General features: G+C 42.2%; 1 protein-coding gene across 1 annotated transcript in view; it reads right to left on the reverse strand.

Moving 5' to 3' along the window:
• The window catches only part of dnah5l (dynein, axonemal, heavy chain 5 like), a 53609-nt gene that overhangs the window by 11312 nt on the left and 15352 nt on the right, over nucleotides 1-26945 (reverse strand). The window contains exons 28-73 of the mRNA XM_061966003.1: nucleotides 22831-22927; nucleotides 22687-22767; nucleotides 22338-22592; nucleotides 22129-22278; nucleotides 21887-22005; nucleotides 21677-21813; nucleotides 21445-21607; nucleotides 21225-21336; nucleotides 21030-21158; nucleotides 18314-18513; nucleotides 18090-18243; nucleotides 17908-18018; nucleotides 17675-17830; nucleotides 17481-17609; nucleotides 17199-17414; nucleotides 16981-17127; nucleotides 16729-16901; nucleotides 15973-16043; nucleotides 12088-12195; nucleotides 11840-12027; nucleotides 11523-11717; nucleotides 11307-11441; nucleotides 9631-9688; nucleotides 9429-9560; nucleotides 9150-9367; nucleotides 8956-9090; nucleotides 8594-8860; nucleotides 8389-8523; nucleotides 8207-8314; nucleotides 7973-8140; nucleotides 6462-6668; nucleotides 6279-6371; nucleotides 5981-6217; nucleotides 5844-5909; nucleotides 4392-4532; nucleotides 4184-4315; nucleotides 4002-4112; nucleotides 3786-3940; nucleotides 1999-2120; nucleotides 1694-1923; nucleotides 1471-1629; nucleotides 1257-1413; nucleotides 1029-1174; nucleotides 824-958; nucleotides 654-755; nucleotides 457-570 (exon numbers count right to left, since the gene is read on the reverse strand). Coding sequence (XP_061821987.1) covers nucleotides 457-570; nucleotides 654-755; nucleotides 824-958; nucleotides 1029-1174; nucleotides 1257-1413; nucleotides 1471-1629; nucleotides 1694-1923; nucleotides 1999-2120; nucleotides 3786-3940; nucleotides 4002-4112; nucleotides 4184-4315; nucleotides 4392-4532; nucleotides 5844-5909; nucleotides 5981-6217; nucleotides 6279-6371; nucleotides 6462-6668; nucleotides 7973-8140; nucleotides 8207-8314; nucleotides 8389-8523; nucleotides 8594-8860; nucleotides 8956-9090; nucleotides 9150-9367; nucleotides 9429-9560; nucleotides 9631-9688; nucleotides 11307-11441; nucleotides 11523-11717; nucleotides 11840-12027; nucleotides 12088-12195; nucleotides 15973-16043; nucleotides 16729-16901; nucleotides 16981-17127; nucleotides 17199-17414; nucleotides 17481-17609; nucleotides 17675-17830; nucleotides 17908-18018; nucleotides 18090-18243; nucleotides 18314-18513; nucleotides 21030-21158; nucleotides 21225-21336; nucleotides 21445-21607; nucleotides 21677-21813; nucleotides 21887-22005; nucleotides 22129-22278; nucleotides 22338-22592; nucleotides 22687-22767; nucleotides 22831-22927 — 6754 coding nt within the window. The remainder of the gene's footprint in view (nucleotides 1-456; nucleotides 571-653; nucleotides 756-823; nucleotides 959-1028; nucleotides 1175-1256; nucleotides 1414-1470; nucleotides 1630-1693; nucleotides 1924-1998; nucleotides 2121-3785; nucleotides 3941-4001; nucleotides 4113-4183; nucleotides 4316-4391; nucleotides 4533-5843; nucleotides 5910-5980; nucleotides 6218-6278; nucleotides 6372-6461; nucleotides 6669-7972; nucleotides 8141-8206; nucleotides 8315-8388; nucleotides 8524-8593; nucleotides 8861-8955; nucleotides 9091-9149; nucleotides 9368-9428; nucleotides 9561-9630; nucleotides 9689-11306; nucleotides 11442-11522; nucleotides 11718-11839; nucleotides 12028-12087; nucleotides 12196-15972; nucleotides 16044-16728; nucleotides 16902-16980; nucleotides 17128-17198; nucleotides 17415-17480; nucleotides 17610-17674; nucleotides 17831-17907; nucleotides 18019-18089; nucleotides 18244-18313; nucleotides 18514-21029; nucleotides 21159-21224; nucleotides 21337-21444; nucleotides 21608-21676; nucleotides 21814-21886; nucleotides 22006-22128; nucleotides 22279-22337; nucleotides 22593-22686; nucleotides 22768-22830; nucleotides 22928-26945) is intronic.

Genomic DNA, 26945 nt, shown 5'->3' on the forward strand with positions numbered 1-26945 from the left:
AATAGAGGACCTTCAAACTGTTGACTCAATTGTTAGCTGTTTATTTATGATTTGGAATGCATATCAAAGCCAAGTATATGTGTTCTTGTCTTACATAAGTATTGTGAATGATAAACAGCACATCTCTTTCCAATTTTTGCATATTTCCAGTTTGACTGATCTGATAATATGGTCAGAGTGCAGAAGCGTTACTAAAATGACGTAGAATCTACGGAAATTGCCGAAGATATTCGGAACTGAATATTCAAAATGTCTGACTGAATTAGTGGCATTTTGTGATATTTAGACGGTATTTTCACAACTTTGCGGATTGTGAATACAATTGGATATGGTTTAATGGATAAAATGAAACACAATCAACAATATAACATATACTCGTTTTTCCACTCTACTGGTACTTTAAGTTATTATTAATGTAGTATTCAAAGAAACTCCAGCTGTGATGGTGTGTGGGACCTTGCTGAAGTTGAGCAGCATGCTGAGGAAGGAAGAGTTTTGCATCAGCTTCATGGCCTCGGTCCAGGAAGGACGAGGGCAAGGACGTTCAGAGTCAGCCATGACCGTGTCCACCTGAACTCGAGAGACGTCAAGACATAAAAATCAAGCCTTCAGTTTGAGTGCAGCTTGGAGGTCAAAGTGTGAATGCCAGCCACCTTCCTATGGAAGAGCAGTAGCACAGCGTCCATGATCCTCATGATGAGATGAGGCGGCTTTTGAAGTTTCCTCACTGTGGCAATGTCGGCCGGTTTGATGGTCTGTGGACACAACAAGAGAAGTAGAAGCTTAGGCATGCAAATGTGTGTACAAGTCTCGAGGGTCACACCTGCAGCGCTGCCTCAGCTGCCTCCATCGCCGGTTTGGCCGCTTCCAGTTTGGACTCGGCCGCACTTTTATCCGCTTCAATCTCATCGACGATAAGCTGAGCCTTGTCCTTTACCTTCTGTACCTGCTGCTTGACCTGTAACACAGGAGCTTCCTCTGACAATTAAATCCAATATGAGATTGAGGATGATTTTGCAAAGTCAAACCTTCTCAGCAGCCTGAGCTTTGACAGTGACCTCCTGCAGGACCTCATCTGCCTTCTGGGAGGCGACAGCAAGCTCCTGCTCCTTCACTTGCAGCTGTGCAGAGAGCTGAGACACCGACTGCTCCGCCTCCATCAGCTTGCTCAGACCTGCAACAACAACAACAAAAAAACGCTCATTTTGCTATAAACCACGCGCACGTAGAGGTAGAAACCTAGGTTGGCAGTCTACCCGTCTTCATGCGCTCGGCCAGCGTGCCGACATGATCCATCTTCTCAGTGTAGACCAACTTGTAGCCGCTGATGAAGGACAAGTAGGATTTGGGCGTCACAAACGTCTGGCGGCGGTAACGCTCAAAGTATTCGACGCATTTCTCCGCCACAGTGTCCTGAAGAGACAAATCATGTGATCCGATGCTGTCTACTTAAAATTGACTTTTGAGTACCTGAAACGTTCCCATGGTAACCACCACACTGTGCTTCACTTCTTCAGAGCAGTGGAGGTCCTGGTACTGAGACAGGAAGTGATGCGATACAGCCACCAGGGCGTCCCGAGGCCAGCGCTGGAACCAGTCCACGGTGCAGCCTGATATCAGGCCTGGGAACTGAGCAGGTCAAAGCTCAGCAGCGTGCAACCACATTAGTGATATATTCCACACAATGACTCACCTTCAGAGCTCTAGTCCGAAACTTTTCCCCCACCGGCGAGAAGCAGAGGACGACGTGAAGGTTGCTACGCACGCGAGACAGGAAGAATTCGTAGAGGTTCTCCGGGGTCGGAGGTCGGCGCAGCTGCTGTCGCTTCATGACGGGAATGAGGCCCTGGGTGATGTCATCCAGCTCATCCCGTGCAAACAGGTTAGAGACTTCGCCACTGGCCAGGACGTTGTTCATGTACTCTGAGGAGGACAGGAAGCGTCTCATAATGACGTCGCTGTCAAAAAGTGGACTAACTGTGTTTCCAGGTTCTGTACCCAGGAAGGCTTCATCTTTAATGTCATTGTCGGTGAAGAGAAAAGTGACTCCCTTTCCCTGCTGGCCAGCGAGCCGGTAGAGGACCTTCAGATCCTCCAACAGGTTGGTGCTGCCGTATGACCTGCATGCCGCACACACACAGGACGTACAGTGGAACCTCGATTTACGAAGCCTTATATTTGCGAACTTTTCGGTTTACGAAGCTTTAGATCACGCCGAGTATGCCTCTGTGTGCGGACCATGTCTCTGTAGGAACGCTTCATTCATTCACTTTGTGTCCCGCTGGCAGCCATTTTGTGCTTGCTTGTATTGAAGAGATTGAGGAAGTCGCCTTCGCACCACAGCAAGTTTTTATTTGTGATGAGAACTGACTTTTTTTTGGAAAAAGATACCAAGCGGACTTATTTCACAGCGGAGAGGACTCCCTCTGGTTCAGCGGCGCCTCTTTCAAGATCCAAATACACATGGCGCCTCCCCACCTCCCCCTCCCTTCTCTTCCTCTTTCTGCTTGTTAATTTACTGTAAGTGGATTTTACTTTTGAAAATGTAATTATTGTGGCAAATTGGTTGTTAAAGTTAAGGATGTTTGTGATTTCTGATCGTTTGTGAGGGCACCAGAGGGACTTTTGTATGTTTGCGCATGATGATAAAGCAGCGCATACAGCACAGTTCAGACTGTTGTTGTTGGCTTGTTCATAAAGAGAAAGTTGATTCATCACCTCCTAGTTATGTTTGTTTGATGTACAGTACTGTATAGCACTTTACATTGTGTTCAAAGAAGGGATGTCTGATAATATCGGACTGCCGATATTATCGGCCGATAAATGCTTTAAAATGTAATATCGGAAATTATCGGTATCGGTTTCAAAAAGTAAAATTTATGACTTTTTTTAAACACCGCTGTGTACACGGACGTAGGGAGAGGTACAGAGCGCCAATAAACCTTAAAGGCACTGCCTTTGCATGCATACTTGGTCAACAGCCATACAGGTCACACTGAGGGTGGCCGTAAAAACAACTTTAACACTGTTACAAATATGCGCCACACTGTGAACCCACACCAAACAACAATGACAAACACATTTCGGGAGAACATCCGCACTGTAACACAACATAAACACAACAGAACAAATACCCAGAACCCCTTGCAGCACTAACTCTTCCGGGACGCTACAATATATAAGCCCCGCTAGCCCCTAACCCCCCACCTCAACCCCCCAACTCCGCCCACCACAACCTTCTCATGCTCTCAGGAAGAGCATGTCCCAAATTCCAAGCTGCTGTTTTAAGACATGTTAAAACAATAATGCACTTTGTGACTTCAATAATAAATATGGCAGTGCCATGTTGGCATTTTTTCCCATAACTTGAGTTGATTTATTTTGGAAAACCTTGTTACATTGTTTAATGCATCCAGCGGGGCATCACAACAAAATTAGGCATAATAATGTGTTAATTCCATGACTGTATATATCGGTATCGGTTGACATCGGAATCGGTAATTAAGAGTTGGACAATATCGGAATATTAGATATCGGCAAAAAATCCATTATCGGACATCTCTAGTTCAAAGTGTACAAACCTTTATGAAAATATGTACTTTTGTCGAGGCTGGAACCCATTATACATATTTACATTGTTTCTTATGGAGAAATTTGCTTCACTATACAAATGTTTTGATTTACGAACCACGTTGAAAACTAATTAAGTACGTAAATGAAGGTTCCACTGTAGTAGCAATTCTCTCAACAAGTTTCAGTAACACGAGATCGTCACTTGATGTTACCTCGTCAGCGTGATCTGGAAGGTTTGGTAGCCGGCGATGAACGATGCCAGTCTTGTGAGGCTTTGCTTGCCTGAACCGCCGACACCTACCAAAAGGGCGTTCCCCTGCGGCGTCCGCAGGATGCGTGAGATGCGCATCAGGTGGGTCATTGCGTCCTAAGGGAGAGACAGCACATCAACATGGCCGCCAACAACATAGCTATGACAACAGGGTAACCTTGAAGAAGACCAGGTCCATAGCTCCGCCCCTCATGGCCTCATTGTACTGCTGCTGAAAGACGCACAGGCGCTCTGCCAGTGCATCCAGCGACGGGGTTGGCTCATACACCTGTCAATGACAGCCACATTTTGGTCGACAATCAAGAGAAATCGCAGCGTCTTGACCTAAGGTCAGCACACCTTTGGAGGTTCCAGGACGGAATCCTCCGGCTCGTCTCCCGTTGCTTCTGGAGCATCTCGCAAGAAGTCCACAAAGCTGCTGTCCCAATGAACGTGCTCAGTTAAATCTTTCCCATGATCCTCGACTGTAATCTGATGAAGTGTGGACATAGACGCAATAAAAAAAATCAAAAATCATGACCGGAATATCAAATGCGGGCATACCCACCTTCACCAGGAGGTCGCTGAAGGTCTGTGTGTCGCTGCAGTCGGTGAAGCGGTCGGCGAGCACTCGGTTACATTCGTGATGAAACAGGGCTGCCAGGATCTCAACGCTCTGACAAACATCTGACGTGATGGCAAGAATGCCCTGAAAAACAATGACACACGAGAACTCTTCATGCTGCCCTCAGCTGGTTTCTCTCTGAGTGGCCCAGCGTTGGAATTAGAGATCAACGGATTATCCACATCGATATTTGGCATTTTGAGGTATACCGGTATTTTTGATTTTTTTTTTACTTACACTACAGTACTTAGACTACAACATAACTAAATCAGCAGATACAATACATATATGAAAGCAGTATTTAAAAAAATAATTACTGAAGTAGATAGTAATAACCACTGTTCAAGCCCTTTTGCCCAGCATAAGAAAAGTTTACTTTTTGCTGGAGCCCAATTTAAAAAAAAATTATAATTTAAGACAAAAATAATACTGTCATTGTCATTAATTTTCCCCAAATATGTTTTGATATTTGACAAGGAATTTATTTAAGTTCTTTTCCCGGCTGCACAGCTACGTTTACCGCGTCCCTTTCTCTCCTTGCAGAGCTGGTCGTCTGTCGTACGTCTCCTCTGCTTACAAAACGTCCAATTTTCCCCGCATGTCCAGTTTTTGTCCTTCCTTCCTGGCATCTCCCCGGTTCTATTTGTGTGTTTTCGCCACTGCAGCGATCGAGTCCCTTAACAAGCCTCCCTCTGTGACACTTGGAGCATGGCGGGTTTCATGTTCCGTGATTCAATCAACTAACAGCGCGACAGAGATAGATTTACATCAGGACGTCAGAAAAGATTTATCTGCAAAAAAAAATCAAAATTTTGTATAATCCTAACAAATGGGGGATTTATTAAATAAGTAAGGAAGATCAGGCAGTAGCTCACACATTCTCTTACTTTCTGTAACACCCAGGAAGAAGTGATGTCAGCCAGCTTGAAAAATGTCTCAATTATAAGATACAGGAAGGAACACGGAATTGTTTTTCTTTAAATGTCTGCAATATGTCAGCGTTCCTCACGAAGAAACCTTATAATGCATTATTCCATAAACTGCTATGAAATTGTGTAAAATTGAGTACATGGCAAGTTTTGATGTAGAGAAAACCTGTATTTTTACCACTTTTCTAAGAAGATTTCCCATATTGTGAAATGCAAATGTTGATGCTCCTCTGACACGCAGCACTAGACAGACAGAGTTTGTACAATCCCCTGAACATCAGTGACACATAAAACATTTTTAAAAACTACTTAAAGCTTTGTCTAACTGACATTTACTATTCATGTTTAGCTAACTTTTACTGCAAATTAATATAGGCTCCAAATATTGGTTATCGGCCTCCTTGATTACTAATATTTGGTATCGGCCCTGAAAAAAACTATATCGGTTGGTTGCTAGTTGGTTTACCTGCCAGATTCTGCTCAAGTCCCTCAGGTTGAAGATGTAGTGGAACTTGGCAGGAGATGGCAACATCTGCACAAACATCACCATATTAGCGTCTTCCAAGAATAAAAGTATTAAGTGGAGACCAGACAAGTCCTGACCTTGGCCTTCACTGCCTGCCACACCCGCCTGCTGGTGGGCACAAGGGCAGCGGCAAGGTCGCACACAGGGGCTGGGAATCCCCTTTCCGGGCAGAAGTAGCCCTGAGCCATGGTGCCGAACACCCTGTCGATGGACGAGTTGGAGGGCAGCGTGCAGTTGAAGATGGAGAAGTGACGCTTCAGGCGCTGCGGAATGTCGTTACGGCCGCCTCCGGGGTGGATCATGGCCGCCACCAGCTGGGACCGAAGATGAGATTACAGTCCTAAAAAGTTTGTAAAAGTACCTGCCTGGGTTTACCTGAACATCAACCACAGTAAGGAACTCTCCTGGGCGATCCAAACTATAGAAACCTCCCTGCTCCATCAGCTGACGCACAATCTCATTAGTTATCTGGGTAGGACAGGGGGCAAGGACAAGGCTTCAAATACAGAAGGAACTGATGATAGATTATTATTTTGCTCTGAAACAATCAGAGCAGACCTGGTCGCCCCACTCGTTGATGATGGGCATGTTGATGTCGTCAATGAAGACGGTCATCAGGCGCCCGGCAGGTGGACCGTAAATGGCGCCCATTCGCTTATCGATGTAGCTCTCGATGGTCCTCTGGAACATGTTGGGAGACGTGGCCGACGAGAAGTTCAGTGTTTTGGTGAGGTGGATCTCTTGGTCGAGCTTGTTGGTGTATCCCTGCAGGGGAAGTCAGACAGAAGTTCCTGCAGTTAGTCCTTCTCAAATAGTAGGGCTGACCCCCTGGGGGGCACGGTGCGATGCCAGGGGGGACGCGTTTGACCACGGGGAACATGCTGTATCGGTATCATGCAGTGTCATGCTTCAAACCCTGCTTCGAAAAGCTGTGCACTACAAAACATGCTCGTTGTAGCCATTAATCTTGACTTCCTTATTTTGATCAAAAAAAACAGCCCAAATTGTTTTATATGATTTTATTTTGCAGGTTAAAGTGTTTTATATATTGAGCATCTGTGTTAATGTTGCTGATCAATTTGAATTTACTATTAATTTATTGAGTTTATAAAATTCAATTTTTCAGTATCAAATGGTGAAAAAGTAGTTTAAATAAGGATTTTTGTTTTGTTTTGCAGGTTAAATTGTTTTATATATTGAGAATCTGTGTTAATGTTGCTGATCAATTTGAATTTACTATTATTTATTGAGTTTATAAAATTCTATTTTTCAGTATCAAATGGTGAAAAAGTAGTTTAAATAAGGATTTTTTGTTTTGTTTTGCAGTTTAAAGTGTTTTATATACTGAGCATCTGTGTTAATGTTGCTGATCAATTTGAATTTACTATTATTTATTGAGTTTATAACATTTTATTTTTCAGTATCAAATGGTCAAAAAGTAGTTTAAATAAGGATTTTTTTTAAATTCCAGACAAATTGATGCACTTACAGTATATATTTTCTGATACAGACTAAAAACAATGTAAAAAAGCATACGTGAGAACGAGTGCAAAGCAGCATCGTGTGCCGTTTGTTGGGATTAATGTATGAAATAAGTTGACGTTTAAAATTATTTTTAAATAAATCAATTATAAAAAATATCATGAGAAGGGATACTAAGAATGCAAAATGAATATGATGGTGCTTTTTCATTGCGTCATAAGACATTGGCAGTTGTAAATACACTGGGATAGGTGTAATGAGCTTTAGCTTCTGCCTATTCCATTTCAGACTACTAATGTCCTCTCTTTATTTGTCCATCTATCCGTTTTCTACCGCTTGTCCCTCAAATGTTTAAATGCCTGAATAAACTAAACCTGAACCTGAAAAACAATGTTAATAAAGTTATTCTTTGTTGTAAGTTGATCTTTTATTTAAAATGTTTTGTTTTCTTTAATGTTAATAAGGATACAATGTTATGCAGAGGTGTACTTATAACAATTTTATAGACAAATGATACTATTTATAGTAACAGCGGAGAGTGGGTGGGGGGCGCTAAACACTGAGTGCTAAAGCTACAGTACACTCACTTTAATCATGACTGTCTTGGCTGTGCCTTGCTCTCCGATCAGCAGGACTGCCTTCTGCTGCTTCATGATTGTTTGCATCAGGAAGTCTGTCCTCACATTGTCCACATTCGGAACCAGAATGGAAGAGTAGTTTGGAATGTGGTCTTTGGGGTAGATGTACTCTGGGACCTGGATGATTGGGAAAATGCTGTTACTTGCTTAGTGTTACTTTTAGAAGTGTATCCATGCGCAGACCTTGTTGGACCAGTGCTCCCACTGTCCCTGCTCAACCACAGTGAACTCAAAGATGGTCTGCTCGTCCTGAGTGTGCGGAAGGTCCAGACCCCAGCTGTGGTTCTTCATCTAGTAGGTTCAGTTTGTTTTGTAAGATGGCTGACTGAGGCCATCGACCGCTCCTTAAATGTAACCGCCCAAACCTTCAGGAAGTCTTCCATCTTGGCCCTGTCGTCCAGCTCCAGCAGCGCTCCCAGAGACCACATGACGGCAAACACAAACAGTCGACCCACATTGCCATGGCAACTCTGTTTTTCTTCTGCGGTGGGGAGCAGACCCTGAACACCACATGAAAAAAAAAACATGCTACATTGGGTTTCATTGTCGCGTCGTGCTATTGCGTCTCACCTGAAGAAGGTCGATGGTCTGCCTGATGTACATGCACTCCAGCACTGCCATCTTTGGACTCACAGCAGTGGACACAAAGTCCAACAGCGCCTGGTAGCAGATGTCGAAGCAGACTTTGAGGGCGTTGGCTTGCTCTTCCGGTACCTTCTGCAACCAAGCCTGCAAGATGGGCCTCCAGCTCAGCACCGACGAGCTCATGAACACCATCCCGTTGCGGGACACAGTAGCTGGCGAGGCGTTGTCAATGTTGTGTGGCTCAAAGACGATCTTGAGGACCAAAGACATGACGACTCATTATCTGTATCAAGAGCGCTTACTTCCTGTCTGCACAGGAAGTGGCAAGCACTACGCTGTGAGTCCACCTTGCAGCAAGGCGCCATGGGGATTCGATCTCCGTTAGCCAGCGTTAGAGTTTTGTTGTCATCAAGAACAGAGTTGAGGTTCTCAATCCAGATGGCGTCCACTGGTCCATCCAGCACGATCCAAACGTGTTCTCCCTGACACACGTGCAGATGGTAAATACCTTCAACACAGTTACTTAGGAGCTTCATTTCACCTTTTTGGCCTTCAGAGTTTTGCGCCACAAAGTGGAAAAGATGCCGTCCGTCCAGTCATTGGTGGTGACGTCCAGCGTGCCGAACATCTGCGAGGCTGTGATGGCTTTGGGGTTCATCCTCATCTCTCGGTGTGGTGCGCCGCAGTCCGACATGGCATTCATCAAAGTGTGGATGCAGGTGGTCTTCCCGGCGCCGCTCGGACCCAATGCCATCATTCCTGCGCGAGAACATCGATAAACAACGCTCGGCATTGCAATGTTCGGACTTCAACAAGGTACCGTGTCGGACGCGTTGTGTCTCGTAAAGCTGAACTAGCTTGAGGATCCACGGAGGATGGGGGATCAGACCGTTCAGCTGAGCTTGTTTATGGATGGATGACTCTAGGTCGGGATAGCCAGCTTTATCGAGAACTAGTGAGGAAGACAGGTGTAACGTGGGTCAGGTAAGTCTAATCAGAAACTTGTTCATGGTGTGACGTACCGATACCAGGGAAGAGATCGTTAATCAGACTTGTGAAGAGAGGCTCATCCTCATCCACCTACAAAACCAAATATGGTTACAGAAGGTGTGCACACTGGCATTGACGAAGGAGCTCACAGCTAGGGCTGGACGATTATGGCAAAAATAATAATTCCGATTATTTTGATTGCTATTGTAATCACAATTAATTACACGATTATTCATTAATTTGAAAACATGAGTATTTATTGTACCACCAAACTCAACTTTAAAGACGGATTAAAAAAACCTGGATGTAAATTAGTAACGAATAAACTAAAATAATAAATAGCAATAACAATACATGTAAATAACAATAGCAATAAAAAAACAATACAATTAAATTTAAACAATACAATTAAATTTTACATTTTGTCTTTAATAAAATATTTTTACCTTTTACACGTATTTTACCACCATAGAGTGTGTGCTTTTTGTGTCAAATACAATTTAATAAAGTGTTTGTTAATTAAATGCAAAAAATCCTCACATTTATTGGTGCCATAAAACTTTGGACAATTTTGACAAGTATTTTAGGTCAAAGCATAATAATTGCGTAAAAGTGTTAATAAGTACTTTAAGTACATTATGCCTGTGTAAAGTACTTTTTTTTAACCTTTATTTTGTTAGTGCAGTCAGACCGGATGTGGCGTATCGCGCTATTATTGTGAAGGGGGGAAGTGTGCTGTGAAGAGTAAAGAAGCGACTTGAGGCTGTAAAAAAGAGCGAGCCTCTCAAGTTGCAACCGCTGTTTGGCCTCTCAAGTTGCGACCACTGTTTGTACATTGATCTTACATCCATGAATGATGTTGTTCACAACAACACAAGCAGATGAGATGTGTTGTGGGTGTACGGATTGTTCCTGCTAGTTTTAGATTTGTAGTTTAGTTGCTGTTTCAAGTGGCCATCTCGACATTGTTGAGTTCAGGAGGGCCAGCATTTGAGTGTCGGGGGAATAAATTAGCTCTACCGGACTCATTATTTTCCCAAATAAATGTCTCTTCACATTTCACTTACATTTACGTCAATTTCCCTGATATTATTTTGCGTTTGTCAGGGGATTCCGTTTTATTGGCCAATTATGTGACTGTCCGCGGTTAAGTGAACGTGGAAATCATATGCCTTCTTCTATTGAGTTTAGTGATTATTGATTTGGCATACGAGTGCCGTGTCAAATAAAAATAGCAATCATGGTGAGATCCCAAACTTCTATAAACATGCTGTTTTTTTCACTCATTCGCTTTTCATCTGTTTCACTGTCACAAGCTCCGGAATTTGTATGCACGTTGCAAGACCCATTAATCTTTTTTTTTTTTTTCGATCATTACATGTCCATTTTTACACCTGTGGATAGGTTGATTGGCAACACTAAATTGGCCCTAGTGTGTGAATGTAAGTGTGAATGTTGTCTGTCTATCTGTGTTGGCCCTGCAATGAGGTGGCGACTTGTCCAGGGTGTACACTGCCTTCCGCCCCATAGTAGCTGAGATAGGCTCCAGCACCCCCCGCGACCCTGAAAGGTCTAAGCGGTAGAAAATGGATGGATGGATGGATATTTTCATAATCGTGAGAAGATTTAGTGGAAATCGAAATTAAAATGTATTAATTGTCCAGCCCTAGTGACAGCTAGAATCTACTATCTTGCTTTTGTGACGCACCAGTTTGGACAAGTTCATGTCTCTCAGGACCCTCATGACCACAGTCTTCTCTGGTTCTGATGGGTTGGATCTCTTGACTGAGCCCAGCGTCCTCAAGACTGACAAAATGTTCCTTAGGCCAAAATCATAATGGACCTAGGGTCATGGCGACAAGATGGCGATTGAAGTAACCAATAACCCTTGACAGGTGAAACGTAATCCCTTTTGTCATCTGACCTGTTTGGACAGCTGCTCCTCACACAGCTTGTAGAGGGTGTAGAACTTCCGACTGAGGACCTGGTTGTCACGGAATCCAGCACTGGCTAGTTTGACCCTCATGATGATGGCTCGGTCTGGAACCATCATGGCTACCGTACGGAACTGGATCTTGAGGTTCTCTGGCAGCTCCTGGCGACCGGCGTAACCAGGGTTCTGCAGAACCAGGAGCATACGGGTGAAGAGAGAATAAAAGTGTTCACGATGTTAAGCTGTGGTTCTGAGGAAGCTCTGATGTTCATAAAATAGGAGCGTTCTAACTGTTTTAGGTCCGTTACCATGGTGAGGAAAATGCCAAACTCAGGGTCCATGCTGACCACATCTCCGTCAGTGAAGACAAACTGCTTCTTCTTGTTCTTCTTACACTGCAGGACGATGTAGATCTGCTGAGCAGCGACCGAGAGCACCGGCAGCTCAATGCGGTTAAACTCATCGAAGCAGCCCCAGGCGCCGGACTGGGCCAGACCTGCAAAAGTGACCCCGTGTTCTAGTTGAGTCAGCACTATCAAATTGTTCTTTGGCTCGCCTTTGTAAATGCGCCCGAGTCCTCTGTAATCCATCTGGTCGGAGCAGTTGAAAACCACCACGTACTTCCCCAGGCAGCGGCCCATGTCCTTGGTGGTCTCTGTCTTTCCTGCAGGCAAAAGATGCAATGGAAGAAACAATTTCCAACACAAATCGAAGTTTCTACCTAGGGATGAGTATCGCTTAAAGTTTTACTGATACTAGTACCAAAAGCGGTACTACTGTAAACAATGCCGATGCTGAAAGGGTGCCAGAACCGGTACAAAAAAATGCAAGTTGAGCTGAATTGTTATCTAAATACTTCCATAATGTAAATAAAATGTTATTATATGAAATACAACCCATCAAAATAATTACAGAACACAACGAATGTGCAAAAAAACAAACATGCTTGTCAGACAGGATTTAGCGGGCTGCGCTTTTATTATGAAGGCCGGAAGTGTGCTGTTTTTTTTGTTTTTTGGGGCATTTGGTGGTTGCTGTGTTTTGACGAGGACAAGGCTGTGTTCAGATAGAAAGTACCTGCCTGCCTGCACAACATTGTCATCTTACAAGGACGGCGTGGCGAAGTTGGTAGAGTGGCCGTGCCAGCAATCGGAGTGTTGCTGGTTACTGGGGTTCAATCCCCACCTTCTACCATCCTAGTCACGTCCGTTGTGTCTTAGGCAAGACACTTCACCCCTTGCTCCTGATGGCTGCTGGTTAGCGCCTTGCATGGCAGCTCCTGCCATCAGTGTGTGAATGTGTGTGAATGGGTGAATGTGGTAATACTGTTAAAGCGCTTTGAGTACCTTGAAGGTAGAAAAGCGCTATACAAGTATAACCCATTTATCATTTATTTATTTACAAGACCCTCAACCACTCTTCTGTTGTAGTCCAGAATTTAGAATTTTTCTTAAACATGATTGGGGCATAATGAGAAAGTTTTGTGGCACCGGCGAAATGTCTGTGCTGTGTTAAACGGGAACTGCACTTATTTAGGAATTTTGCCACTCATTCACAATCCTTATGTGAGACAAAAAGACATGTCTTTTGCTTTTTTTTTAATATACATTCTAACTTGTAAATAAACACTAGCAAGAGTCAGCTAACAATGGAGGCAATGGAATTTTCTCTATTCTGCCCACAAAGCGTTCTAAAAAAACTCCAAAAACCTCCTTCAATGTTTTATATACATGATGTAAGTATATATGTAATGTAGTAAGAAGCACATTCATAAGAACATGTAATCCATCCTTACAATTTCCATCATTGTAACAGAGCTACTGTGTTGAACAATTTCCCTTGTGGACCATTAAAGTTTGTCTAAGTCTAAGTCTAATATTTACATATTTTGCTCATTTTAAGCATACAACGCCGTATTCATTTCACAGACACGTCACAACGTTCGTTATTTACTTCAACAACAACAACACTACTTTTAATGCAGACAATGACTACTTTGGGACAAATGATGATTCAGAATCTTATTGTTTTGAGTCTGAATATACAGAGTATGACTTACAACTTTTATGCCATTCTTCCTCGCCACGCTGTTCTTGTATGCACTCTCGGCTCTGTGTGTGCGCGTTGACACACTCAACATCATGCGCCTCGACTCTGTACGTCACCGCCGCACCGCAGTATACGGATGAAAAAAAAATGTACCTGTATTTTTCAAAGGCAGTATAGTATTGTTTTTAATTCATTAGTATCCCGGTACTTTATTAGAACCAGTATACCGTACAGCCCTGCTACGAACATAATGTAATGTGGCAGTATAACACAATAATGTATATCAATCAATCAATCAATCAATCTTTATTTATATAGCCCTAAATCACAAGTGTATATTTTCTGCTGGATCTACTCTTTTTTTTTTGCTGCAATTTTTTTTGCTGCAGCTGTTATATACACTGTAATATTGTACATGGTAATTGGGATTTGTTATATATATTGTATAAATTATATACTGTATATCAGTGACGTGCGGTGAGGTTGATAGCTGGTGAGGCACTGACTTTATCACAGTCAGATTTACAAACATATGAACCCTAAAGAGTATCTTATTCACCATTTCATTGGCAGCAGTTAACGGGTTATGTTTAAAAGCTCATACCAGCATTCTTCCCTGCTTGGCACTCAGCATCAAGGGTTGGAATTGGGGGTTAAATCACCAAAAATGATTCCCGGGCGCGGCGCCGCTGCTGCCCACTGCTCCCCTCACCTCCCAGGGGGTGAACAAGGGGATGGGTCAAATGCAGAGGACAAATTTCACCACACCTAGTGTGTGTGTGACAATCATTGGTACTTTAACTTAACTTTAACTTTACACATACAAACTGTAGCACACAAAAAAGCACATTTAATAAAAAAACGTTATTATGGTCTTACCTTTACTTATAAATGCGCCGCTGTTGTGCTGGATAATTGAACCCCCTGATGGGAGTGTTATATCAACTAAAGCCCTCACTTCAACTTTCCACGTGCAAGATTGAATCTATTTAAAAAAGTGTAACCGAGGGTTTATAAATGTCGCCTATACTGTATGAAACTACAAAATAACAAACACGGAGGCTCCAGTTTACACGAGGACCACTTTATTTACCTTCTTTCAAAAACTTCCGCTCCACTCCAAAGTGTCAAAATTCCGCTCTTAGCGCCTTCAAAATAAGAGCTCAAGGCATATACTGTATAACAGCGCATAACAGGAACTTAACATCACAAAGAGGAAAGCCCATAAAAATAGGTTACAAAAGTTATTTAATAAGAAGCCAAAAAGTGCAAAAACAATAATGTTCGTGTTGGAGGAGTTGTGAATTAGGTACGCCTGCAGTCTGCGGGCGTACCTAATGTTGTGGCCCTGCAGTCATTCACAACTTATTGTTTTTGCACTTTTTGGCTTCTTATGAAATAACTTTTTTAAATAGATTCAATCTTGCACGTGGAAAGTTTAAGTGTGGGCTTTAGTTGATATAACACTCCCGTCAGGGGTTGCCGTGCATTCTACGGCGGGGGTGCAGGAGGCGAGCCTCAGCCAGTGCGTCTTTTGCAGCCGTTTTATGATCGCTCAGCACAAGAAATACGTTACACACATACAGTTGTTGACAAAATACACTGTACATTATATACCTCAGCTAACTAAACTATGGAAATGTATAATATAGTTCATATAGCAATACGGTCTCACTGCACAGCAGACCAGCAGTTAGCCGAGTCCGTCCATGTTGAGGCACTGAGTGACGTGCCTCGACTGGCTGCTGTTCACCGCACCGTCTCTTCTCAGTATTTGAACGGCAAATGTGAAAATTCAGCGATTTTGAATAAAAATAATCTAAAACTGGTGAAGTTAAATGGAAAAAAACTTTATAGTATAATCACTGGATACATTTAACAATTTAATATATATTTTTTTCTTTTTACATTTTTTTTCTTTCCATGATGGCCTCTAGTGACTGCACGTCACTGCTGTATATATAATATGTAAATATCACCTATATGTTATATTTATATTGCTATGATGGTACATTACTTCATACCTTTTGTTTTCGGGGACCACTGCTTTAGAGTACCACCTTTTGCTGCATTGTTTGCCACATCGTATTGCCGTTTATTATGAATTAGAATGCATGAGTAAAGAAAAAATGTGTGTTCTTTAAGTTGTCTTACATAGAGATTGTGAATTGTAGGAACAATTTCAAAAAAGTGCAGTTCCCCTTTAGGAGCGAGAATAACATTAAAAAAAGAGTGCCAGACTCTCTGTGTGTGACTGTTTTGATAGCTTCACTAATGCATTATTTTGCACCAATAGCAAGTTTTTTTTCCGGTCTGGTTACTACGGTGCACATTGGCTTTTCAGGAACCGAGTTTCGGTACCCATCCCTACTGCTACTAGAGTCTGCGTCACCTGTTCCTGCGGGACCAGCCGGAGCCCCACCCATACTCATGCCCAGGGCCTGTGACAGAGTGATGTAACACCTGGAAAAAGATGCAGACAGCTTCACTTCAAGTTTCATATGCACTGCAAAAAGTCAGTGTTCAAAAACAAGAAAATAACAAAACAAAAATTAGGGGTATTTCATTTGAACTAAGCAAAATTATCTGCCAATAGAACAAGAAAATTTGGCTTGTCAAGACTTTCCAAAACAAGTCAAATTAGCTAACCTCAATGAACCCAAAAATACCTTAAAATAAGTATATTCTCACTAATAACAACTGTACTACTATATGAGTGCGTATTTTCTATTGTTTCATTGAAAATAAAACAGCAAAGTCCATTTGGCTGTCATCTGTTTTAATTTTGAGATACAATTGTGTCAAAGTCATGATTTTTTTTTTCATGCTTGAAATAAGAAATGATTACTTTAAAAAAGTAGTTTTATACTTGTGAGGGTTGATGACACAACTTTGCAACAGTTGATATTCTAGTTTCAAGCATGTTTTACTCAATATAGGTCATAAAATCTCAGCAACAAGCCGTAATATCTTACTGAGATCATTTAGGACCAAAACCCTTAAAACAAGTAAAACACTCTAACATAAAATATGCTTAGTGAGAAAAATGATCTTATCAGATAGAAAATAAGCAAATATCACCCTTATTTGAGATATTTCATCTTACTTAGATTTCAGTTTTTGCAGTGTGGTTATGGGTCATGTGTACCTGTCGGTTAGCGGTGTGATGACCAGTCGGTCCGTGCAGCCCAGGTATTCATTGCAGTAGGTGAACACCACATCTGTGATCTGGATCACACATTTGTCTCCTTCCTCCAGGAAGTAGAACCTCGATTGCTTCTGCCACTCAAAGTCTGACGCAGACCGTACGTTGAGATGCACCTGATAGAGACGATGTCAAACATTGTTTGGCCCTCTGTTGAATCTCAGTGAGTTTCTCAGCGTCTATCATTCTTCCCACCAACTCATCAAAGATGTCCCTCTGGTGGACGTGAATGGTTATTAGCGTCTCATACTTGGTCCTCTCGTTCTTGCTCAGATCCCTGGTGGTAATATCGATCAGCTCATTGAGGAGGTCCAGGAACTTCTGATTGGTTGTCTGCATGATCTGCAAGTCAATCAAAGGACAATGACAATTATCGGTACACTTAGCCACCCACCTTCAAAATAAAAGCACACCTTCTTGTCTGACTTGCTGAGGATCAGCGCCTCTTCTGCATCTCTGGTCCAGATCATCTGGATTCCCAGCAGGCCCACTTGAGCAGGAAATGCGGACTGGAACTCCACAATTTTCAGACTTGGCTCGCCGATAGCCAGATAGGCTTTGCGAATAATGGCGTGAAGGGTCTGCTGCACACCGGCCAGCAGCTGGCCCATCCACACCTCCACATTCCCCTGGGCGAAGGAACCACCAAGTAAAGATTGGTGTCCTTTGCGTCATTCAGAAGTTCTACAACTAACCTGGGCCAAAATGCTTTGGCTCAGCTCCACAGTTTCACCCTCTTGAGACTGAAAGCTGACAATCTGGTCGTATACCTTCTCGCTGAATACCACTCTGTTGACGTTGTCGAAGAGACTGAGCAGGTGAGGCTGAGAGGAAGAGATGATGAGCATGAGTTCGTTCAACATCAGCGGATCAACACCACGTGTCTTGCCTGGATGGTGTGTGAGTCGGAGGCCTGGCCCAGGATCTCCAGCAGGGCGGGGTCAGACACGAAGAAGAAGCGAGGAAACACCAGACGCTTTTTTTCCAGGTAACCTGACAGAGACTTCTGACAGACCTCCAGCTGCTCCAGCAAGTGAGGAAGCAACTGGAGAGCAGAAGAAGACCAGAAGGGTTCAAACGAATGTGGGTCTTACTTTAAATCTAGGGCTTTTGCATCTGCACCTGACTCAGCGTTTCGTCTCCAACGCAACACTGGACCACGTTAGTAAGTTCGTGGGCTCTCTGCATGATCCTTTGCCACGACTTGTCTATGTTCTGGAAGCGTTTGGCCTCCTAATGATGTTCAAAACATTAGTTAGCTTAGCAATTAGCACACAGCAACGTGCAGTCACTTGGTAATCTACTTGAGGCAGCTGCTTGGCAATGTCTCCACCCACAAACACTGCCTCCAGGTAGATCCACAGGTTCTGGACAGACAACCACTTCTCAATGATTTCTGAGGTGTTGGACAGTTTCTGGACCCAAAGCTGGATGGTCGGCTTGAAGGGAACGTTGTACCTGCAGAGGGAGGAGTCACATTGGCCCTTCTTCTTTCGAGCAGGATAAAATGTTCTCCGCTCTGCCGTACCTGTTGCTGAGCAGCGAGGTCAGAACCATCAGACTGTCCTCCATCATGGAGATCTTTTCAGCGGTGTCGGCTCCTTTGAGCAGCAGTTCCCCTCTCGTCCTGAAGGGGGCAAAGCTGAGCGTCTGTCCGCCCCACTCTTCTATCACGTCTTTGAGCTTGGCGTCGATGTCGCGCTCCTTCACGGCACTTATGCACACGTCCTGACACAAAAATAGTTCACGATATTGGAACTTAGGTACTTACGTGCCATGCTACTACAGTAGAACCTTGATTTACAAAGACCTCAATTTGCAACCTTTTCGGTTTATGAACCATTACATCGCGCCAAATATGCCTCTGTGTGCGAACCATGTCTCTGCGTACATTCATTCATTTTCCGTGCCACTCTAAGCCTTAGGGTACTGCCATTTTGATTACATCACTACCTGTACACACGGGCGTGGCCATTTTGAAGAGGCAAGGCCCCCTACCTCACATCCTGTTGACAAAGTCATTACTCGGTCGTCACTTCTCAGTGCTTCAGCGCATGTTTCTTTTCTTGCCACTCACCAAGTTTTGTCTATTTTGCTTATTCAATATGGGTCCAAAAAGATAACAAATCAACCTGAAAAGATGGAGGGATTTGCTGTGGACTTAAAAAGGACTATGCGAGGAGTGGCGCACGCATTGCTGATTTGGGTCACAAATATGGAAGAAACTCGTCCACAATTGCAACCATTGAGAAGAACGTCACCGACTTTGCCAATTGGGTAAAATATCTTTGTAAGGAGGGAAAGAGAGTGCAAAACAAGGTCAAAAAAACGTTGTTTGTGTGGTTGGATGAAAAGCAGCTAGCAGGTGATGGCATTTATATGGCGAATTGATGTCCAGAAGTGACCATGCTGGAACCAGCACAGAAGAAAAATTTAAGGCGAGCCGTGGGTGGTTCAAAAAGTTTAAGAAGAGGACAGGACGGGACACAAGCCGATGAAGGATCGCCTCCCACTGCTAGTTTGTGCTAATGCTCGCGGTGGAAGGTGAAGCAACTGCTTGTTTACCACTCTGAAACTCCCAGACAAGGTAAACAAATGTTTCCTTTTTTTGTTTTTTATTATAGCAACATAGTTGTTAACGTTTTGGAAAGCACCAAAGGCAAAGGGACTGATATGCGTTTTGCTGTTGTTGTGTTTGAATTATTGATTGATTGATTGAATTATTTATTTCAAACCTGCACAGTACAATAACACACTTTTTTTTTTTTTTTTTTACACTTTGGCAGGGACATTTATGCAAGGCTTGAAAAGGGGTTGGATGAAGCAGATGCTTATAATATCCCAACCCCTCTCACTCATTCCACATTTAACATAAACAATATAATTCAAGAACAATACTATACAAACAAAAACAAGAAAAGCTCCTGTACACTAACAATACAATAGTACCACTGTTACTATGAGACAAGACAAGACGAGACGAGACAAAACACACACACACACACACACACACACACACACACACACACACACACACACACACACACACACACACACACACACACACACACACACACACACACACACACACACACACACACACACAGGCCCAAACACTCTCTGACCATACACCTCTCTCTCATCGCTCTGTGCTGAGGGCATCACTCTCTTTCCTCCTCGTACTTCTTCAGTACTTCTTTTTTAAACAGTCTTTTAAATTGAATCATGTTAGAACAGGTTTTTAACTCGTCCCCTAAGTTGTTCCACAGAGTGACTCCACGCACTGAAATGCACATTGATTTTAAAGTTGTTCTAAATTTAGGAAAATATAATTTGTTGTTTCCTCTTAGACTGTAACTATGGTGAGCATCTCTATCCTGGAATAGGTTTTGTATATTGGATGGTAGAGAGTTTTGAGATGCCCTAAACATAATTTGAGCAGTTTTAAAATTGATCACATCGTGCAGTTTAAGTTGTTTTAACTCCATGAATAGTGGATTTGAATGATGTAAGTAGTGAACATTGGACACAATCCTAATGGCCTTTTTCTGCAGAGTGACTAAAGACTCTAGATGAGATTTATAACAATTTCCCCAGACTTCAACACAATAGTTTAAATATGACATAATAAATGAATGATACAATAACAGCAGAGCATTGGTCATAATCATAAAGAGATTGGTTGATTTGCAAGTTTTTTTTAAACTAAAATAGAGACTTTTGTTGAGGTTAAAACCAAGTATTCATGTTTACATAGTTTCTTATGCAGAACTATGCTTCACTACACAAACCTTTCCAGTACCAGGACCGCTCGCTTGTGCATCGGCTGGGAACATCTCTGCGCTGCTGACCCGTCTCCGCTCGGGATGGTGTCCTGCTGGCCCCACTATGGACTGGACTCTTACTATTATGTTGGATCCACTACGGACTGGACTCTCACAATATTATGTCAGACCCACTCGACATCCATTGCATTCGGTCTCCCCTAGAGGGGGGGGGGTTACCCACATATGCGGTCCTCTCCAAGGTTTCTCATAGTCATTCACATCGACGTCCCACTAGGGTGAGTTTTTCCTTGCCCTTATGTGGGCTTTGTACCGAGGATGTCGTTGTGGCTTGTGCAGCCCTTTGAGACACTTGTGATTTAGGGCTATATAAATAAACATTGATTGATTGATTGATTGATTGAGTTTACGAACCATATTCAAGAACCATTAAGTTGGTAAATTGAGGTTCCACTGTACCTCAATGTCTTCCTTGTATGTCAGCAGTGGAGCAGCCATGATGTTTTGGAGAGAGAAGGTGTCCAAGTCCACTTGGAAACTGTGACCTGTCAGCTCGCCGAGTCGAGTCCAGTGTCTGGGCAGCATGGCCTGGAGATTGCGCCAAACGTCAGACATTGTCTCTTTCCGCGTTTTGTTCATCAATCAGCCCACCACCTTGTTGGCCATCATGGCGAGCAGAGGACACATCTCTGTGAAGTCGTCAATGGTTTTCTTCAGGTCTTTGAAGGCCGGCCAGTCTTTCAGCGCCTTTGGAAGCTTTCTGATCCTGAACAAGAGGAGAACATGATCAGTTAGAATGTTGTTCCTTCATCAGCAGTCCAGAGCAATGTCCTAACGTGTTTGGATGACATAATCTGTTCTTAAACAATCTAACCGATTCTGGAAGTCGAGCAACTCGCTGTTGATCTGCTCAATGTTGAGGTCGGCCCACAGGAGGTCGTGGTAGTTGGTCACGCTGACGACGACAATGTTGTAAAGACTGTAGAGTTTGGAAAGCAGAGCTAATTCCCTCCTGATCCTCTGCAGCTCAGGATACTCTGCAGAACCGGGACGAGACGTCAGCGGATTGGAGGGACATGGATGTTCGTTAGAAGGTGGGGTTATACCAGTCACTGGAAGTCCGAAGAGCTCCTCCCCGCCGGAGCAGGTGGTGTACTTCCTCCAGATCTGGTCAAACTCGGCCTGGAAGCTCTGCAAGCGGTCGTTGGCCTCAGCCGGAGCCACGCCCTCCACGCCAGGACCTCTGGAAAACACTTCCAGATGTTACATCTTTGCTTAACGCAGGGGGACAGCAGAGATGTGGGCCGAGAATTCACCGATGTTTGTACTCGACACAGAAGTCCTGAATGTGGTTCTGAAGGTTTTGCACTTCAAACAGCAGGTCGGCCTTCATCCTAGGTTGGATCTTTACCAAAGTGTTCTGGTTCTGGACCACCTGGAACCAAAAGACACACACACACACACACACACACACACACATGCGCGCTTTTACAGACCTGAAAGAGGACAGTGAGGAAGTCAAACATGTAATTGTGAAAAAAATCTTAGATTGTCTCACCAGGTCTTTGAGGTTCTTCCAGGCGTACATGAGCCCGTCCACACGTTCTGCATTCCCATCCTTGAACAGCAGATCATGTTTGTTGAGAAGTGAGAAAGACTCTTCCAGCGGACCGATGGTGGTGTCCATGTGGACCTCCGCCTCTCGGAGCTGAAACAGGAGGGGGAAGTGAAGCAGTAAAGACATAGAGTGTGAAGGTGCTGTCTGACCTCCCTGAGAGCTTCCATTGCTCCTCGGACGTCCTCGAGATCCGTGATTGGACGCTGCAGACGCTTCATAAGACTATCCACGAATGACAAAACCTCCTCCATGTTGGCAGAGGCTTGACGGTTTAGCGCTGTGCCAAAGTCCCGTTTCCAGACACGACACTCCTGAGTGAGCGCCATCTTCAGGTCCTCGGTGTCGAAGAGGATTGAACCCAACCTGTAGAACGCCGGGAGCTCTGAAATCTGCATCTCCAGCCTCTGTGCGGACGGCAAAGCGTCAGGCCGCGTACATGCTAACAAGCATAGCGTGTGGTCCATGTAACATAGTTAGCATTCTCAGGTGTAGACTCACCGTGTAGAAAGAGATCTGAGAGCTGAACTCGGTCAGCGAAGGCTCGGACCGCAGGAAAGTCTGCACCTCCTCCTCTGGATCCTGGACACACATCTTAGTCATCTCACAAAGACAAGGATGGAAGAGAAGGTAGACAAAGGTAACCTGGTGCCACAGCGTGGAGAAGTCAGCAAGGTCGCTCAGCATCTCGACAGTAGCGGACTTGAGGGAGGAAACGACGGCGCTGAGCTGCATCACCAGCCTGCTCACAAAAACATCATGAAGTCACTCATTGAGCTATCCATTTTCTATATACGACACTTTTTCCTCTGTGAGCTATGTCCATTCTCGCTGTGTGACCAGTCATCATTTTTTTGTGGCACAGAAGTCGTCACAAAAAGTTGAATTATGACTTTTTAAATCTCATATTTTTGAAAAAATTTTATCTCATAATTTAGACTTTCTATGTCAAAATTATGATGTAATATCTCACCATCCATCCATCCATCCATTTTCTACCACTTGTCCCTTTTTGGGGTCGCGGGGGGTGCTGGAGCCTATCTCAGCTGCATTCGGGCGGAAGGCGGACAAGTCGCCACCTCATCATTTCCACTTTTATTCCATAATTATGACTTTTAATGACTTACCATTTGGGTATATTTTGTGGCGGAAACAGGCTTACATATGGAAGTCACCATAAAAAGTATAAATTGGACCTTTTATCTAATAATTATGACTTTTTATCTCATAAATATGAGATAAAAAGTTTTAACGTTTTATCTCATAATCATGACGTATTATCTCGAATTATTTGAGATAATTTACTCATTTATTTCAATATCTTATGTCAAAATTATTACTTACCATTGGGGGTAAACAATTTTCAATAAAGCATTGAATTTAAAGGGTGCATTGGCCAGTTTTAAAAAAAAAAATTTCTATTGTGGTATCGAATAAGTATTGAAAATCATGGAAAATCCCAGGTATTGGACTACTGAAATTCTAATATCCCTATAGACAAAATAAGCACTCACTCACAGCTATGGACTATTTAGAGAAGGGGTGTCCAAACTTTTTGAGATAATTTACTCATTTATTTCAATATCTTATGTCAAAATTATTACTTACCATTGGGGGATTTTTTTTGTGGTGGAAAAACGGGCTTCAATTTGGAATTTTGACTTTTATCTCATAAGTATGACTTTTTATGACTTACCAATAGGGGTATTTTTTGTTGTTGCAGAAACAGGCTTCCATATGGAAGTCATCATAAAAAGTCGAACGATGACTTAAATTACGACTTTTTATCTCTTAATTATGACTTTTTATCTCATAATTTCAACTTTTTACGTCATTATTATGGCATATCTTGTCATAATTTTGACTTTTATCTCAAATTATGACTTTGGATGACTTACCATTGGGGGTATTTTGTTTTTTCTGGCAGAAAAAGGCTTCCATATGGAAGACGTCATAAAAAGTCAAATTATGACTAATCTCATAATTAAGACTTTTTATCTCATAATTTAGACTTTCTATGTCATAATTATAACGTATCTCAAAATTTCGAATGTTATCTCATAATTATGACTTTTAATGACTTACCATTTGGGTTATTTTTTGTAGCAGAAACAGGCTTCCATATGCAAGTCAGCATAAAAAGTCGAATTATAACTTTTTATCTCATGATTTTGACTTTTTATCTCATAATTAGAACTTTTTATGACTTACCTTTTTGTGGCGTAAACTACCTTGAATTGGGGTTACATCACCAAAAATGATTCCCGGGCGCGGCCACCGCTGCTGCCCACTGCTCCCCTCACCTCCCAGGGGGTGATCAAGGGTGATGGGTCAAATGCAGAGAATAATTTCGCCACACCTAGTGTGTGTGTGACAATCATGGGTATTTTAACTTTTAACTTTAACTTCCGCATGGAAGTTGTCAGAAAGAGTCGAATTATGACTTTAAAATTACAAATTGTTATCTCATAATTATGACTTTTTATCATAATTGTCATAATTATGGCATATCATGTTATAATTTTGATTTCTCTCAAATTGTGACTTTTTGGTAGCTGAAACAGGCTTTGAAAAAGAAGCCAACTGTCAGTGTGAGCCAATGTTTTCCATATATTTATTGGTCTCAGCCTGCTACAAATGCGGATTTGATGCATTGGTTTCTCCCTGGCTTATAAATTATAATGGAACTGTGGCAATAAGCATCGTAACTTGCTTCGTATGCTTCAAAACACACCAATACACGCCTTATTTTTTTCCTATCAAAGTCAGGATTAATGGCTACAATACATTTGCGGAACACAGCTCTTTTTAAATGGACCCGTGGCACGTTGTCGAAAAAAAAAACCCAGGAAAAATAGAGCAAAAATGCACAACGTAACAAAAAATAGCTAAAATGTTAATTCTAATAATGAATAAAAACACAAAGATTTGTCTTTAAATATATGTTTTTACCTTTTTATTAGTTTATTTTATTGCAAATTACATGATGGCGTCCCGCCAACACCATATTGTAACAATATTAACAACAATATTGTTTGTTTTTTATATTCAAAGGCTCCATGTCACTGCTGTTCTTTTCTTAATATACAATAGTTGACTATTTGTATTTATGATCACATTTATAAGCAACTAGTGTTTGTTTTGATGAACTGGGAGGCTATGGAACACCGCTGTTCTTTTTTGAATGATTAGTTACCTCTTGGCAGCTGCTATTTACTGTAAATTCTGAGTGAAAAGATGTTGAAGCACAGTGATCTTAACTATTTGACACTTTAAAACAATTTTCAATAAAGCATTGAATTTAAAGGGTGCATTGGCCAGTTTAAAAAAAAAATATTTCTATTGTGGTATCGAATAAGTATTGAAAATCATGGAAAATCCCAGGTATTGGACTACTGAAATTCTAATATCCCTATAGACAAAATAAGCACTCACTCACAGCTATGGACTATTTAGAGAAGGGGTGTCCAAACTTTTTGAGATAATTTACTCATTTATTTCAATATCTTATGTCAAAATTATTACTTACCATTGGGGGATTTTTTTTGTGGTGGAAAAACGGGCTTCAATTTGATTGAAGACATGCACCTGGGGATAAGTTGATTGGCAACACTAAATTGGCCCTAGTGTGTGAATGTGAGTGTGAATGTTGTCTGTCTATCTGTGTTGGCCCTGCGATGAGGTGGCGACTTGTCCAGGGTGTATCCCGCCTTCCGCCCGATTGTAGCTGAGATAGGCTCCAGCGCCCCCCGCGACCCCAATGGGAATAAGCGGTAGAAAATGGATGGATGGATGGTGTCCAAACTTTTTCCACTGAGGGCTGCACACTGAAAAATGTAAGCATGCGTGGGCCATTTCGATATTTTTCCTTTTCAAAACCAATACAATATTTTTTGTAACCCATAGGGCTCCCCTCAATTTTGATGAATGTTAAAGGTCCTGGGGACCCAAAAGGGTCTCAGCCATTAAAGTTTTAAAAACAAGTCAGGTATAAAACTTTTTTAATTTCACTTTTAACGCTTAAATGTATATATAGATCAACTTCAGATCCATTCTTTGACACAAAATGTTTTTTGTTTTATGCCCTTTTTGTCAAAGTAACCTGGTTTTTTACGACAAAAGCACAAAATAAGCAGTATTTTCCCCCAAGCGATGTCCAAAGTTGAACATTTAATGTGAAACAATTGGAGCCTTAAATAGGTCAATAATTCATGACAACATTGCTTTTGATTCAATATTGTTTTTTTGAGCAGTGAAAGTTTAAAAATATCAGACTAAAAATGGTTGTTCAGTGAAGTTTCAGGAAGTATGGGGTGGTTTCCTAAAATATGTAAAAGAGACTGATTTCTAATTTAACCCCGGTTGAAAAGTAATTGAAAGGTAGATATTTGATGAGCCTTTTGTCTGCTGTTGTGTTCTGCTGCACCGTGTTGGGGACATTTAGGAGTGCAGTTGTCTGTGGCTTCATGTCAATATTTGCCTTTACTTTTTTGACTGATGTATGTTTTTTTCCAATATATTTTTCTTTAATTTCATATTGTAATTTTTGTGGGTTACTTGTTTGGGGGACATAAAAAATAACATTTGACATGTGTTTAATTGTCCTTCTGAACTGTATATGTCAAAAATCCAATAAACAAATAATTAAAAAAAATATCAGACTAAAGGTCTCAAGAATCCAAAAGGCTTTCACTTATAAAAGTGTTAAAAATAACTCATATATCAATATCTTTTATTTTGACCTTCAAAATCATGACATC

Source organism: Nerophis lumbriciformis, linkage group LG07 (genome assembly GCF_033978685.3).
Source record: "Nerophis lumbriciformis linkage group LG07, RoL_Nlum_v2.1, whole genome shotgun sequence".
Taxonomy (NCBI): Eukaryota; Metazoa; Chordata; class Actinopteri; order Syngnathiformes; family Syngnathidae; genus Nerophis; species Nerophis lumbriciformis.